The 15,684-nt window shown below is 43.8% G+C and overlaps 2 protein-coding genes across 2 annotated transcripts; both read right to left on the minus strand.

The window, feature by feature from the left end:
• Positions 1-657: 657 nt before the first annotated feature.
• Positions 658-2,526, minus strand: twist1a (twist family bHLH transcription factor 1a). The gene is made up of 2 exons (XM_049602220.1): positions 1,763-2,526; positions 658-1,331 (listed from the first exon to the last, which is right to left on the minus strand). Exon 1 carries the CDS (start codon positions 2,339-2,341, stop codon positions 1,790-1,792), a length of 552 nt encoding a protein of 183 aa, XP_049458177.1. The 5' UTR covers positions 2,342-2,526; the 3' UTR covers positions 658-1,331; positions 1,763-1,789.
• Positions 2,527-4,398: 1,872 nt separating this feature from the next.
• On the minus strand, positions 4,399-5,403 carry LOC125904384 (fer3-like protein). The gene has a single exon (XM_049601737.1). The coding sequence runs from the start codon at positions 5,401-5,403 to the stop codon at positions 4,942-4,944; it is 462 nt and encodes a 153-aa protein (XP_049457694.1). The 3' UTR covers positions 4,399-4,941.
• Positions 5,404-15,684: the final 10,281 nt, after the last annotated feature.

Here is a 15,684-nt window from a genome sequence, read left to right on the forward strand (position 1 = left end):
GATCTGTGACCCTCTAATTACAAGAGGATTGATACGTACACACACTGATATGTTCTTAATGAAGAAATCATTACATCTGCTCTGTTTCTGTGCCACAACCGGAGCACATCTTCATTTCAGTTAAACTTAAGATACATATATTTTTTAAAATAATTTGAAATATTAAATTGAATCTGATAACGATAGAAAAGACAGTTTTGAGTGTAACATCTTGTACCTTCTATTATAATTCTTGTTTTTATCATTCAACATGTTCATATGTGAATAAGTACTTCTTTTTTATCAGGATTGCAGGTATAATGTAGTGACACAGGCAATTCAGTTTGCTTTATGAACCGCATCTGCCTCTTCTATCTGATAGAGCTCTTGGGTTAAAGCTGCTGTAGCACCTGCAGGAGACTCCCGTGCTGACCTGTGGCTCAGAGGACATCTGGGAATATCATGCATGCCTCCCACAGCTCCACATTCACCCTGTTCAAACAGACCACCAGCTAATTATGGCTTTCCCAGATCCCTGAGCTCAAGAAATCACTACAGAATAAGCCACGGGTATGAGATGTTTTCTTTTGGCCCCTCCACTGTGGTTTAGTTAACTGGGGATTCAGCAACAACCAATGAAAATAAACTCCCTGCATAGGCTTGGAGTACTGAGACTATGGGACATGGGTTTGTTTCCAAGAATTTCAGGTATTTAAAACCAATTTTGTGTGTCATAAAAACACCCTCACGCCTTCCTCTGATGGTTTTCAAATTGCCCAGTTTATTATTTATTATTCACCCTCTTGTTATTGGGCTTAGCTTGAAGTCTATAATGAATATCCAGACAACTGAGAGGTAAGAATGATACTTTCATGTTCTTTATTCAAGATATTACCAAATATTTACAACACTCAAAATGCGCAGACTCCAAATCCATTCAGCATTCTGTGATATCCCAAAAATAAATAGCTTTTATTTGAGTGGGGGGAAAAGGAATTTTGAGCCTGTGTAGAAAAAATAAATACAAAATACTTCATTTGCTGTGAAACATTGTCACAGGGAATGTGGAATAAATTGTCATTTCTCTCTCTGGTGTTTCAAAACAGAGCAGTTCCTCAGAGCTCATTTTGTTTTTACAACATTCATAGTCGCAGTGGTCTTTCTGTCTTCGCATCCGTCATGTCTGTCCTAAGTGCTCCCTTGCAAACATCACAGTCCTTGCAACGGGAAAAATAAAAAGCCCGCTCTCCTCTGAGGCCTGAAGCACTGCGGCTGGACCCTCAGCTGTGTTTGGCCTGTTACAGTCTCTGTGACAGGTCGGCCTGATCCACTGGTTCTTCAGTTTGGATAATCTGGGAAAGAAATAATATTCTGATTAAGAAAAAACCCAGGACATAGAAATGTATAGTGTGGTGTATCTGCAGTGATGTAACCTGGCTGTGACCTTTGGGGTCAGTAAATCTGTTTATCCAGAAAAGAATGCATATTCCCTCTTGTATGCTTTACACTGTGAAATGGGAACTTCACATTTTAATGTGGATGGTGAGGTCTTTTGTAAATAATGTGCAATATTGGGACCTACACCTTTTGACAATGAAATAAAATAGGCTTACTGAATTTTAGAGGTGTTGAGTGGGGATGAAATAGAAATATTGGAGCAGAAGTATCCCTATTGGAACATTATAAATGTTTTTTTTTCATTTGCCTGGTGGTGCGTAAATGCGCATAGGGACATTTTGGCACAGGTCCCTGCAGCATGGAAAGTGAAAGTCGCTCAGCTTACCGCGCTGTACCATCCACAGCAGCCCTGCTAGTGGGATGTAGTAGACAGTGACCACGAGCCCCCCATCCTCCAGACCGAGAACGCGTAGCTGAGGCGCTCGTGCGCCACGTAGCTGCAGCTGGTCCCTCGCGCGTCGAGCTCGTCGCTCTGCAGAACTTGGCACAGAAAGTCGATGTACCGGGCCGCCAGCTTCAGCGTCTGGATCTTGCTCAGTTTGTCCGACGGGAGGGTGGGAATGATCTTACGTAACGACGTGAATGCCTCGTTGAGGGACTGCGTCCGTTGCCGCTCTCTGATGTTGGCCATCACGCGCTGTGTCTGCAGGTCATCGAAGGAGCGCGCGGGGCTGCTGCTTGCTTCGCTGTCGCAGCTCCCTGCGCTGCCGCCTCCTCCGTCGCAGCTCTTTCTGCATTTCTTCTTCCCGGGGCTCGGACTCTCCATGTCACCTTCCTCCTCCTCCTCATCCATGCGCCTCCTTGTCGCCCGCCGCTTTCTCGCACCTCTCCGCGGCAGCTGACGGTCTGTCTCCTCCTCGCTGTTCCCCGCGCTGTCCATTGGGGAGGAGTCCTCTTCCCGCATCGTCTTTTCCACAACCTTTTCTGTGGTCTGTAGGAGCGTAATAACCCCTGACCCTAATCCACTGAACTGGCTACAACATCAACAAACACGACAGGTAATAAGAAGCGTGGCCTGCAGTAAGGGGGTGGGCTAGTATTACAGTAAATCTCGTGCGCAACGGAGAGGGAGAGGTGTATGCCAGACTGGGACGAGCGGGGCTCTTATAGCGGGGAGCGGGCAGGAGGATTTTGGGGAGCGCTGTGATTGGGTGAGGAGGGGTGTAACATAATACTGCAGGGGAAGGAGAGCTCTAGCTATAATATCAGAAATGGTGTTTAAGACTCCTTAAGATTGCGAAAGGGGGTGTACAAGGGGCGCGGTGTTATTGAATCATAGGTGTAGATTTGGACAGGAGGAACGGTCCCTCTTTTAGGAATGAATTCTTTCTCCCTTCCCCACCCCAAAGTATTTCTACTTTTGATGCATAATGTTTGGATTTATTGTAAATTTAACAAAGCAATTTGTATCTATTTTTAAAGCCAGTAGAATAAACTGACAAGAAAGTAGACGTCTGGTTGTTTGTTTAACTCCCAAGTCCTTTTTTAAAAGTTGCACTACTTCAACATGGATTTGCTTGTATTTATTTCCTTTTGCAAATAAATGAAAAACAATGAGAAGATGACATAAATTCCTGCACATGCCTGCTGTCTGTTGCAGGCCTCAGTTCTCCCTGTACAGGTCTAGACAGCGCCTGACATGGGAGCAGTGGTGGCGGTGAAAAATATCAGACCTACTGAAACACAGGAGGTTGTCACAGCAGGAGGTCACTGCTCGTAAGCACACCGAGGTGTTTATTTTCCCGTCAGCGGCCCCGCGTTGAGGTATGCGCTTAAATGGGTCTGCCTCCCGCAGAGATGTGGACACCGCGGCTCAGGTTTAAAAGATGGCCCGGCCCAGGGAGCTCTCAGGGCGGATCCGTGCGCACAGCGGGGTCGCCAAAGGCGGTGTACGGCTGGGGCTCAATGCAAACACGGGAGGTGATAAAGATGGACTGTGAGGAGAGAGAGAAAGAGAGACAGAGAGACTAAACACGCACACATGACCACCCAGCTCTGGGGCCTGCCACGATATAATATCACGATCCAGCATGAATACCTCTACATGTGGCTGAAACTGGATCTGGCAACTTCTGAAGGTGGTCTGTGGTGTGAGTTATCCACAGGGAGGCCTCACCTCTGATGAGGGAGGATGACACACTGGTCCCTTTTTATGAGGAGGAGCCGCCACAAGCGCCTGTCGGGCCTGGATCCCCCTGAGCTGACTCAATTTACACCTCTGTGTTAAAGATAACATCCAGCGTCACGCAATGATTTGTGATTCAAATCCCCTGAATCTTAACACATTTGCACGTGACATACTTGATAAGGATTTTAAATCTTTCTATCGTTTGTTCGTTTTTTTTTTTCTTTTGAGGAAAGCCTAAATCTAAATCCTTGTCCTCAGCCACACCTGCTCAAAATCAGGCCAGGTGAGGCTGTGCCGCTCTCCAAGGTGCTGAAATAACACACCTGACGCGTCAGCATTGCACAGACATGGATGGATCACTGAGCAGTCCTGTCAGGCACAGACCCAGCAAAATGTCACTCAAATTAACACCTACCGAGCAGGAAGAGACCCCAAGTGACCACAAGGAGATGCAGGATGCTGGAAAGGAGACGCGAAGGAACTATACCATAAATAAATATCATCTTGACAGATGTTGTGATTACAATACGAGTCACAGTTTAGTGGGAATTGTAAGTTTTGCATTTCGTATTGACAGAAAAAGTAAACTAATAAGTATGACGTATTTTTTGCTGGGGTCTGTACCATTTGGACATCTGATTTTTAGGCCGGAGCATCTCTGTAAGACCACAGTGCTTCTTGTAATGGTTTGGTGTGACTCATTTTTTTTATATTTATCAAAAAACAGCAGCTCCTGAAATTTGGATATTGCGATTTCGATAATAATTGGTTGAGCCCTATGTAGGAGAGGTGGTGGGGCCTCTTGCATATCTGTGCTCACAGGGGTGCTGTCTCATAATCCGCCCATGTCCATAGAAACCTACCTACAATGTATAGCTTATATTGAAAATTATATTATTACTGTTTCAGTCTGGATGGATCCTTCTAATACAAAACAAATGCATTTAAGAGTATTGATTGTGCACATTACAGTCTGGCCAAATTATAAATGACATCTTTTGTTGTTTTCTTTAGTGCACAGCGAAAAACACAAATTATTATAGCATATAGATTTATTTAAAAGCAGCAAAAAGTCACATATATTAAGAGAAATATTTGGAGGAGTTGCTCTCGGCTGGTTTAGGTCACGTCCAATAATTTAGCAGGTCATTGGCAAAATTAAATCATGATGTCACCGCTTTACTTTTCTGAGAGATGAGAGTTATTGAAATGTAAAAATGTCTGTATAGTTTTTAAATATTTGTTGTGGTATAGTTCTAATATTTCAGGAACTGACCCCCGGTTTGCAGAAACATGAATGTAAATTCATCAGTTCAGCCATTTCATATCAAACCCAAAGTCTCCAAGGAATAAAGTTCACATTGGGCTCCTTTAAATCAGGTGTTCTCCAGCAGGTCCGTCATAAATGAGATGTAGACGATGGCCAGACGCAGCGTGTCGATGCGGGACAGTCTCTTCTCGTAGGCGAATGTGGGAACTTTCCTCCTCAGTTCATCAAACGCCTCATTCAGGCTAAACATCCGCTTCCTTTCCCGCACATTGGCCGCCTGCCGCTGGACCACGGTGATGATCCTCCTCCGTTTGGCCCTGCCGTGATGCCCGTGCGCCCCGCGGCTGTAGTACCTCGGTGCGCCCATCACCAGATGCTGGGTGCAGAGCTCCGCGGTGCGCTCGCCGCTTTCCAGGTCGCTCCAGGGCGAGTCGCTCAGCCGCGTCTGGTCGCTCGGGCTGGATGCGTCATCATCCACCTGCTGATTCGGTCCCAAAGTGCACTTTTGCGGAAACTCCATCCGGTTCATGTCATTGACAAAATGTAGTAAGTTGGAGTCTACTTGCATCTCAACATTCGGTCCCAAACTGCAGCCTCTCAGAGAATATGTCACTTTTATATGTCTGACACCAATCACACACACAGCTTTCAGGACTGGTTGAAATCAGTCACCGGACACAGAGACCAAAGCAGGAGAGCATCTCAACAGGTAAATTCTTCTCCAAATCCGGTCAGAGCACGACAGGGTGAGATCCTATTTGGCTCAAGTCCAAGGGCCCTTCCTGCTGTTTTAATAAGTCGCCTATGCCTCCTCACAGCGCGACATCTTTCATGTCCCTTCTTGCTCTAAATTGAGTCCATTTCTAACGTTAGTTGGCCGGTGAGTGGGTTAAATCCGCGGAGGGAGGCTTAAAAAGGCCGAGAGGAAGCTGGAGGGCCCTGCCAATTGATGCGCTGTCCTCCTGGAGGCCCTTAATGAGCTTCTGAAGAACGGAGGCTCTTGACAGAGGGTCATACAGTCTTGTTTGCACTCTCCCCTCTGCTTCAGAGGCTAAATAATGACACTTTTATCACTTAAACAGGCCGAGAGAAGACCAAATAGAACATTCCCTAACAGTCACTATACACCACGCGCTTTTCTGTTGCAAATTAAAGCAAATAACTGTGCGTTCCCATGGCAGGACAGAGTCCACACTGCAGGGACGGCTGATTGTCACCAGTGTAACTGTGGGCTTTGTGGCTCTGGAGAAAGTGTCTGGACACTTTAACAGACTCTGTGTTAGTAAGACCAAACCTTATTGTTGTTGATGGTGATGATGATGATAGTGGTGATCACTAAGATGCTGAGAAAGAGTTGAGTCACATCATTTAAGTCTGACCTGTTTTTTGGGTTAAGCTTTACTGAGACTACTGTATGAACTCAGTCATCGTTCACGCTCTCTGGAAACTAAAAATGACAAAAACTGATACATGATCACCCCACAACTTCACATGCTACATGTGTGTATGAGGCAGTTTTGGGTGAAAGTAATATGTTGAGTCCATCATGAGCAGCTGACCTGCAGGGAGACATTTATAGAGTTGGTCCAGCTTATTTGAAATGTTGCACATTGCCGTTGAGGTTATGTGGGGGTGGAATCCACATTTACCTTGTCAAAGTGAATTTCCTTTCTGTTTGACCCAATAAAGTTTTTCAAATTTAATTTTGTTATACTTAAATCAGGCATTTTGACTAAGAACACAAACACTGATTTGCCTAATAACTGAATAGGCAGCACGGAAGGTTGGATTTCATACATAAACACAGGTTCTGTTCAGAACAAAAACAGTCTCCAGACTTTGAGTCTCTTGGGGTTAAATAACTTACTCAAGGGCAACTCAAACTATTGTGGTTTAAGGAGGAGAGGCTGTGCTGTTCTGAAAGTTTCTGAATTCAGCTAGTGCTGGTGGTTTTAAAGCCCACTCGCGATGACGAATCGTTCCAGAGGCATGGAAAATTCTTGCAGCTTCACAGAGCTGGACTAACTAGGTAACTGATCATATTAATACTGTAAAAATGGAACCAAACATCACAGTATGATACAATACAGCCAGCTGCAGCAGGGCACAGGATACTCAGCAAAGTGATGTACTGTATTTGTATGGTTTAACAACCCAAATAAGACACATAAAGGTTAAAAAGTAAAACAGCCTATAAGCACACATATGTGTGAGCACCAAATCTTTAAGCTTCCTTGTTTTCGTTTTGACATATCTGTATGTTGACTATAAGACAGAGAAATTAATAATGGCAGATTGAGTGGGACAATGGAAACAGCCTGTCATTCAAAGCGAGTGAAGTATATGGTTTGTGCAGCCATGCTTCAATGCTGAAGTGGCATGCATGTTGCTATCTTTATTAAAGTGAGTTAATGATGATGAATGACCCTCGTGCATGAATTATACATCGAAAATAGGACACTGGTGGTGGTGGTGGCTGATGACTCTGAGGCTGCTGACTGCTGAGGCAGATGAGGCTGATGAATCCGTGGTGACAGGGAGGTGGAGGGCGTGCATGACTGCAGCAAGAGAGGACTACGGCAGAAAAAGAAATGAGGAGTAGTGAGATGATAGGCTGACAGAGATGGTTTGTTATTGGTTGATTGTCAATCAGCTGATGACTCAATTGACAGACACAGAGATATTGAGTGAGCATGCATGCAAGGAGTGGCAAGGTGAGAAAGAAAACTAGCAGCCTGAGCATGAAAAGTATCGTCTCCCTGACCGACCTTATACTAGAGCTTCATTAGTTGTTGCTTTAGTTGCCTACTATAATGTTTGACCGCTTTATTAACGACTTCCTATCATATTCCAGACACTGGTCAGTCTCTTTTTGCCACGTGCACTTAATGGCCTTATGGCACCATTCCTGTTGTAAAAAACTTGCTTTAATTGCAGATACATACTTTAAAAAACATGAACTACCCTTATATTTGGTTACAGCAGTGTTATGGTATGTTATAAACCATTAATTACGTGATTTTATCCTGCTTTTAAATGGTAATGTCAAGTATTACTGCAAGTTCCTAGTCATCATAAATCAAAAGTTTAAAAAAATGCCCACTGAATGAAAATGGTCAAGACATGAGAAACTTTGCAGGGCTGTTTTCAGCTTCTTAAATGTGTGGCAGTTCCCGGGTGAAGTACTGATCACCTTTCAGCAGCATTTTGACAGTGTGAACATGCTCTGACACCAGTCACATCAGTTACATACCAACAGTATGCGTTCCTGTGTGCTTGTTCCATATACACGAGAGCGTGAGCGCACAAGTGTCTGTCTTGTAAACACACTCCATCCTAAGTGTACCTTCTCCATCTCCCTCCACTGCCTCCTCTTCCTCTCGCTCTCTGTTTTCCCGACAGGCAGATAAACATGATGGGACATTCCGCCGGTTGTCGTGGAAACACTGAGAAAGCACAGCTGGGCGGGAGAATATGAGGTAATCTCACCCTGGGGCTGCTGGGTAAATATTGGTCTTAAATAAGGAGTAAAACCCCAAAAGAGGCACACAAACACACACAGAGAAACACACACACACACACACACACACACACACACACACACACACACACACACACACACACACACAGGGGTTTATCCCAGTGTTGTCAGAGTGGAAACACACGGGACAGACCTTCACACAGAGACTCATAATGGCCCATTTCCTGCCCTGCTCTGTTATTATTGGTTACACAGAGGGAAATTAATGATAGTTTGTGGTGTGACTAAATGTTTGTGGAAGTAAACAGTGGAGGTCTGATAGAAACCACCTCAGTGTGAAACCAAAATGTTGTTAAGAAGTCTGGATGGTCAATTCAGTTAAAGAGTAACTTTGGCATTTTTCAACGTGGACCCTGTTTTCCCATGTTTTGGGGCCTAAGTGACAAATGGAAACAACAGTTTTTGAAATTGGTCCAGTATTGAGCAAGACACAGCGGCGAAACAGGGTGCAATACAATCCCAATGGGCAACTGTGCACCCTCAATTTATGTCCATTAAGAGTGCCTCTATGTGTCACTGACAAGCCCAGATTGTTTCACAAGTGTCTAACAACATTAGAGAGAAGACCTTACAGAGAAGTAAAAAGTTTTCCCCTACCTTTCCTTTCTATGGTGTGCTTGTTATTGTGAGCAAGTCTTGCTCAAGGAGTCTCAATCTGACATACATAATAATGCGTTTTGCAAATACACACACAGTAGAGTTGATTGCCGGAACTTTTTTGGTTTAAAAAGAACAAGGCACCCTTCCGCCACAGGAGGGACTGTTGAAGACTTGTGGGAAGAGCTGTTGATGATGCCGCATGTGCGACCCACTGGCGGTGGATAAACAGGAAACAGCTGATAGCAGGAATTAGCGAGCAGCTAGTAGCAAGAAGGAAACGCAAACCTGACAGACACTGGAAAGATGAGCAACTGGGGAGACAAGGAATTGCGCGCCCTCCTTACCCTCGCAAACGAAGAGGCCATTAACCGTCAGATGACGGGGACGGTGAAGGATGGGCCGACTTATGAGAGAATCGCCGAAGGACTGACCAGCCGCGGCTTCCCTCCCACGTCACTGTTTACGTCACACGCTGAGCTACATGTTTTGTTACTTGCTCACGTCCCCCATTGCCCCGAAAAAGGCGTATTCTGTATGAACAAAAGTAGGCAGGCGGCATTTTGCGGCACTCTCCGATTTTGCTTTTATACTGCCAATGCTGAAAGAATTTCCTACAAATTTGCATAATTCCTATTTAAAAGGGGCTGTTGATAGTGGGGCAGCCATATTGGATTTTGAGGTCAGGGTTGAGTTTTTGTGTAGCTCTTACGCTAGTGGTAGAGGCGTTAATTTATGTGTTAATAAACAACCTATGTGGCTGTCCTGCTCCTCAATGTAGAGCAGGGCGAGTTTGTTCCACCAAGATGGGATAACTGCTTCTCAGCCAACCAACGTGAGGGTTATTCAAGCTGCAAATGTTAATACTAATCAAGACGTATCATGATGGAAAACACTATGCGACTTGTTTACTAAAGTTCATGGCAAGCTATCCAATCATTTCTGATGATCAAATTTGGCCCAAAATGGTGAACCAACCGACATTGTCATTTTTGGAAGCTAATAAATGCCACGCATTTTTGGCTATGGTTATTATATACATTTTTTATATACAAATGCAGCTTATTACTTTAGTTAATAAACTGCAAATGCATTATCTTACAGCACATAGCAGAGACTATCTTTACACTGAATCCCTGTTGGATGTTGGATCCATAAATCATCATAATACCACAATAAAATTTGAGTAGGCGGCTTGGGAAGAACGGACTCACAGTCTTGTGTGTTTGGTGTGTTTCACTAAATTTACATGCTGATTGATTGTTGCAAAAGAGTGTTGATTTTTAAGATGTAAGTACCATGTTTTCCGACAAGCAGTTGTCATTTGGTAGTTTTTTTGTTTTTGAAATAAAGAGATCACTGGAGAACAGTATGTGTCCAGTGTGCCGCTCCAGAACAGCCAGAGCTGTTCTCACCATGTAAATCTGTCTTCCTACTCCTCCTCTGGCTCTGTCCTCGGTGTGCTGTAAGAGCGCAGCCAAATCTCTCCCACCACCGCTGTAAATCTGAAACTAGACACTTCTCTCTCGTTCTGTTTCTTTCTTTCTCTTTCTCTCTCCTTGACATTGTGTCCTCCTCAGATTCCCCCGAGCCGTTTCTGTCCACATCTCCCTCATCTTCATCTCTTGTTTGCGGCTCTCACTCACCGATTGGACATACTGTACTGTATATACAGTGCAACCTTCACTCCCTCTCTGTTTTGCAAACTATGAGAGTGTGGCAAGAAAACTGGTGTGATAAAGTCTTCTTTGAACTGATTCAGGTCTACACAGAGGCAGATTAATACAGCCGTATACTTACATTTAACTTGTAAACCATGCCTAACATTGGCGACACTGTTCTTTATCAAGGTCTTGCCAATAAAGCAAATTTTGAGTGGAACATTTAAAGGAGAGGGAGTCAGTGGGAGACAGTGGGAGTAAAGGAGATGAGTTTAACTCCTGACCTATCTGCCTCTTCTTCATTGTGTCACTGGGACTCTCTTGGCTGCTCTTTGCTTCTCTCTCCACACCCAGAAGCTGACTCATTGGTTCTCTTGTCCCACCTTCCCCTACGTCTCCCTCTCTGATTGGTTGGGCACTTTAGCCAACAGCAAGTCATGGGGTGTTTTCATGGCCGGGTGGCCGACGAAAGGTAGAGTTCATGTGTGTGTGCATGTGTGTGTGGAAGTTGGATAAACCCCAATACCACATCATATATCTCCTTACTCCACCCCTCCCAATTCCTTCCCTCTCTGTCTCCAAACCTACACCTCCCACTTGCCAAACCGCTGCATGCCCTCAGCTCCTCCTTTCTGAATTACCCTCCTTCTCTTAATCCAACCTCTCAAACCTCTTAGCTCCCTCAACCCCTCTGCCACACTGAAAACCTCATTGCGTGGCTCTCCCACCCACTGTCACCCATGTCAGCACCTTGCCTCGGCTCACGCCCACCCCCTCTTCTGTAGTCTGAGTAATGTCTATGTTTATTTTCTGAAAGAAGGTCACCGGCTCCTTGCTGTGTATTTTAAGGGTGCCATGTTTCATTTGTTTTAACAGTCATATTTTGAACTCCGGTGTGTGCTGAGAAGCCTGAGAGGCCGAGGATACGGATGCTACTATGTGATGATGATATTTAGGATGGCGAACAAAGGAGCAGCGTGCCATAAAATTGTGTTTGTCTGGGTTGTTCTGGTGTAACTCATAATCTGCCAAGTCAGGGTTCAGATCCGATATGTAAAATATGTTTGCACATGACTGTTTCAGACAGATTAGACATATTTCTACTACTCGCAGTGCCAGAGCTGCTTAGGAACAGAGACAAGGTGGGAAATGTTGACAGTACTGAGAATAAATGTCACCAATTCTCACACAAACAGTAAAGCAAAACCTTTAAATGAATGAGTGTTTATCTTCTCAGCTGGATTACTGATCCCAGGCAGTTCCTGGATGGATCCCTGCTTCAGCATCAATTAAATCAATTACATATAACACAACATAGTGTGTTGTCAGTGGAGCTCCACTGTTAAAAGTTACAGATTCTTTAAGTGAAAACAATGATTCAGCAAAATGAGTTCAGTTTGAGGATCATGCGTGATTGTACTTTTTTTTTTGGATATCAATGACTGTATATAAAGCTGGACAACACGTCTCCACCATCTCCCACACAAATGAAGCCAAAATATCCCCGATACGGCATCTGCTAAAATGCGCCAGTGTAGTCATTTGGAGCCAGGGTCTGCGCAGCAATCTCTGCATGAGCTGCCGCCCCCACACCCCTCCGACTAATTGCAAGCAACACAACTGACCGCAAGCACACCGATGTCACACACAGCTGTCAGTCATGATGTCAAACCCACTTTTTGTAGCATCAAATAACTAAGAAAACCACTTGAACAAACATCAGTGTAATAACAACAACCTAAAATGACAGAAACCATCCTTGGGAAAAGTTTATTTGATGTGCACTTGGATGTTTCCATATGGCTCTTGTCCTATCCACAAACATGGAGAGGGTGGCCTTGATGACCTATACTGCAGCCAGCCACCAGGGGGCGTTTGAGATGTTTTGCCTTTACTTTTGGGAGCTGTCATGTCATCCATCTTTATTATATAGTCTGAGGTCAAAATATGTGAACAAACCGAGTAGATATAGCTGTGGCTGGATCAGCTACATACAATCGCCCATTGGCCCGGAAACTCCATCTTTGACAAACAAGTTAAATTATCTAATAGCTAGTTATGAAGAATTAGGTTAAAAGAGAGGTGGTTAGGGTAATGGTAAGGGCTGAAACACATCTTCATGTATAATGAATTGGATTACTGCTACATTTGGTCTCATATTTATCACTATGGTATTGCCGTGTAGCAGGGTTAAAGAAGCAGTAGTGTTTGTAGGGGTATGTCGTATACACTAGAAACAGAATGTGTCTGCAGCTATACATGTCTCAAACAAACTATTATGCATACCCCAGTGATGCAAGAGGTCAGAAATGGTCAGGCCAATCAGAGGCCATCCTGCAGTGTGCACCACATGACGCAATCTGGAGCATGATCCAGGACACCATGGTCAACATCGCCAATGGCATCAGTGAATTTAGTGAACAAACTGTACTCAAAACTACAGTTTAATCATTGCCTGACCAGAAACCATGGATTACCAGAACCATCCGGCACAAGCACACACACTTAAGCCAGTCCAGTAACACAGATGATTATAAAGCAGCAGCCCTACAATGTAAGAAGAGCAGTAAAAGAGCCAAAAAGGGACTAAACTGCAATACACACATTGAAGGAGCTGATGGGATTACATTTCACTGTAATCATACCTTCTGTGAATCCATGTAACAAATAAATAAACTGATTAATTAATATCCAGCAAACGGAAATGTTTTTCTCTATTTTAGGGCAGGAGCCTCCAGGCAGATCAGAGCACATTAGGTGGAGTACGACTTGATGATTTCCAGAGTTTCCCAAATTCTTGGGAAGTTCTTGGGAAGTTCTTGGGAAACACTTGTTGGCATATCATCTTTTTAAAAAATGTGCTCACATGTCTCACACAGCTTCAAAATGAAAGTGAATAAAGAGTTGCAACGGCTGTTTTGAAAACTTATTGCAAGACTTAGTAAAATCCTGTTTCAGCTCAGGTTCACACAACTGCTCCTTGTTGTTATCGTAGATTATCAGTGGTGGATGTAACAAAGTTTTGGACAAATGAAGCAGTGATTCCAGAGAGAAGCAGACAGAGGGGTCTACAGTCTGTGTTTGAAGGATATATCCAGGATGTCAAACTGACTCAGCAGCAACAACAGGTTAAAAAGACAAAGATAGTTAGAAGCTAAAGCCGAACTATAGGCTACAGATCACAGTGTAAAAGTGACCCACCACATCACTGCTGATCGCCACACAAGACAATGAATATAAAGGGAAACTTTGCTGGTATTGAACCAGCTGTGTGGCATCACAGTGTGTGCAGATGAACAGTGTTTGGCTTCGCCCACATGCCGCTGCCAGCACCCAGACCTCTGTAGCTGGAAGGGTCAGTCAAACAACGTTCATCTGCACGCACTGTGATGACACAGAGCTGGTTGAATATCAGCAAAGTCTCCCTGCTTCCCTTCACTGGTTCCTGTACAGCAGGGTCGGCCTTTGTTTCACTGTTATAATCATTACAAAGCAAAAGCATCGTGTATACATTCAGTAGGCTGTATCTCCAGTAGCTAGCTAGCTAACCCTACACTTTTCAGGGTTTGATTTTGGTTTTGGAACAGGGAAGAAACATATATCTTTTTCCAACCTCTCCAGGTAACGAGTATCATTAATACACGACGTGCCCCAGGCACAACATTTAGCTCCAAATCCACAAAACCAGCCTGAAAATGAAGGAATCTGAGTCAATGGCGCACAGCTGAGGTGTTGTCGGACCCTGGTCTGATTGGCCAGTCTGCGTCTAGGGGTGGGACTTAGCGAAGGATCAATTATTTGATAACTTTAGTTACTAGTTACTTTACAAATTTTAATCTTTGTTCACAAACCATATGAAAACATACAAGTGCAGATGATGTAATTAGTTGGCACTATTTTGATAATTGCTGAAGTTATTTTCAAACAAAAACGTTTAATGGATCCAGCTTCTCAGATATGAAGAATTGCTGCCTTATTTTCAACGCTCCCTTTAAACCCAAAGGCTATCATTTCAAAGTTAATGCCTTGACTCTTATTTTACCACTATGACAAAGTTGCTTCTGCACTAGTGTTGTCTCTCTGTAACTCAAATTCAGCATGGAGAACTTCACGAGCGCTCAGTGGGAGCTGCCGTCTTTAACATGGATCTCTAACCTCACTGAGGAAAACTGGAAGATCTTGTGACTTCTTACGTTAAACATATTTGTCACATGTAGTCTTTGGTAATTAAAATCACCCTGCTTGCCAAAGTCAGCAGACGGTTCAGTGGTCAGGGGCGTTTCTTTCATCTTCATATCAATGACTTTATAAGTGCTTTTCCAGCAATCAGCTCTAACGTACACATCATCAGCAACACATCGGCCACCCAAGCTCTTCATCTCTCCTTTTCTTTCTTCTCTCTCACCCTCTTTCCGATATGGTACCTTCAGCTCTGCTCTGCGGTTTGACAAGGTTGTCATAAAAATATATTAATAAAATATTTAATCGTGTCCTGGGTATTGTCCTGTAAAGCTACATGACTAAACATGAGGTCATTTTTTCCAGACGCATACATTTTTTTCTCCCCCTTCTGGCTTATTTATTTTTCTGTGGTTTTGGGAGGTTGTGGCTTAAAGTCTGAAGATATGCTGTGTGTGTTCCTCTTCTTACCCCTCCCCTCATTACTCCTCTCAACATTTCTGCTCTCCTCTCGATTTATATGCAAAAGGTATAGGGAGTGATAAAAATACATTTTTTTTACATTAGCCTGTTGTTCCACAGTAAATCACTGAGTTCACTCTCACATTTGTGTGTACGCTCAGATGCTTTGGCCTCATTCTTTCAATATAAGCTGTGTCTCTGTGGATGATGTTACTATCATAATAGCTGAAAACAGTTAAGATTAAAACTTTTTTTTTTTTTTTTTTTTTTTTTTTACCTTTTGTCCTCTTCCTGTCATATTCCCCCAGTGTTTTGGGTGTAGGAGTTGCAGTTTGGTCTGAACACTGTCTAGACGCCTATGAGCCTCCCATTACCTCCTGATTACACTGAGCCCTATTAATCTCACTGG

Source organism: Epinephelus fuscoguttatus, linkage group LG17, assembly GCF_011397635.1.
Source record: "Epinephelus fuscoguttatus linkage group LG17, E.fuscoguttatus.final_Chr_v1".
Classification (NCBI taxonomy): Eukaryota; Metazoa; Chordata; class Actinopteri; order Perciformes; family Serranidae; genus Epinephelus; species Epinephelus fuscoguttatus.

Bases quoted from the DNA above. Each gene is read 5' to 3' on its own strand.
- twist1a (XM_049602220.1), bottom strand. From the start codon at position 2,341: ATGCGGGAAGAGGACTCCTCCCCAATGGACAGCGCGGGGAACAGCGAG.
- LOC125904384 (XM_049601737.1), bottom strand. From the start codon at position 5,403: ATGCAAGTAGACTCCAACTTACTACATTTTGTCAATGACATGAACCGG.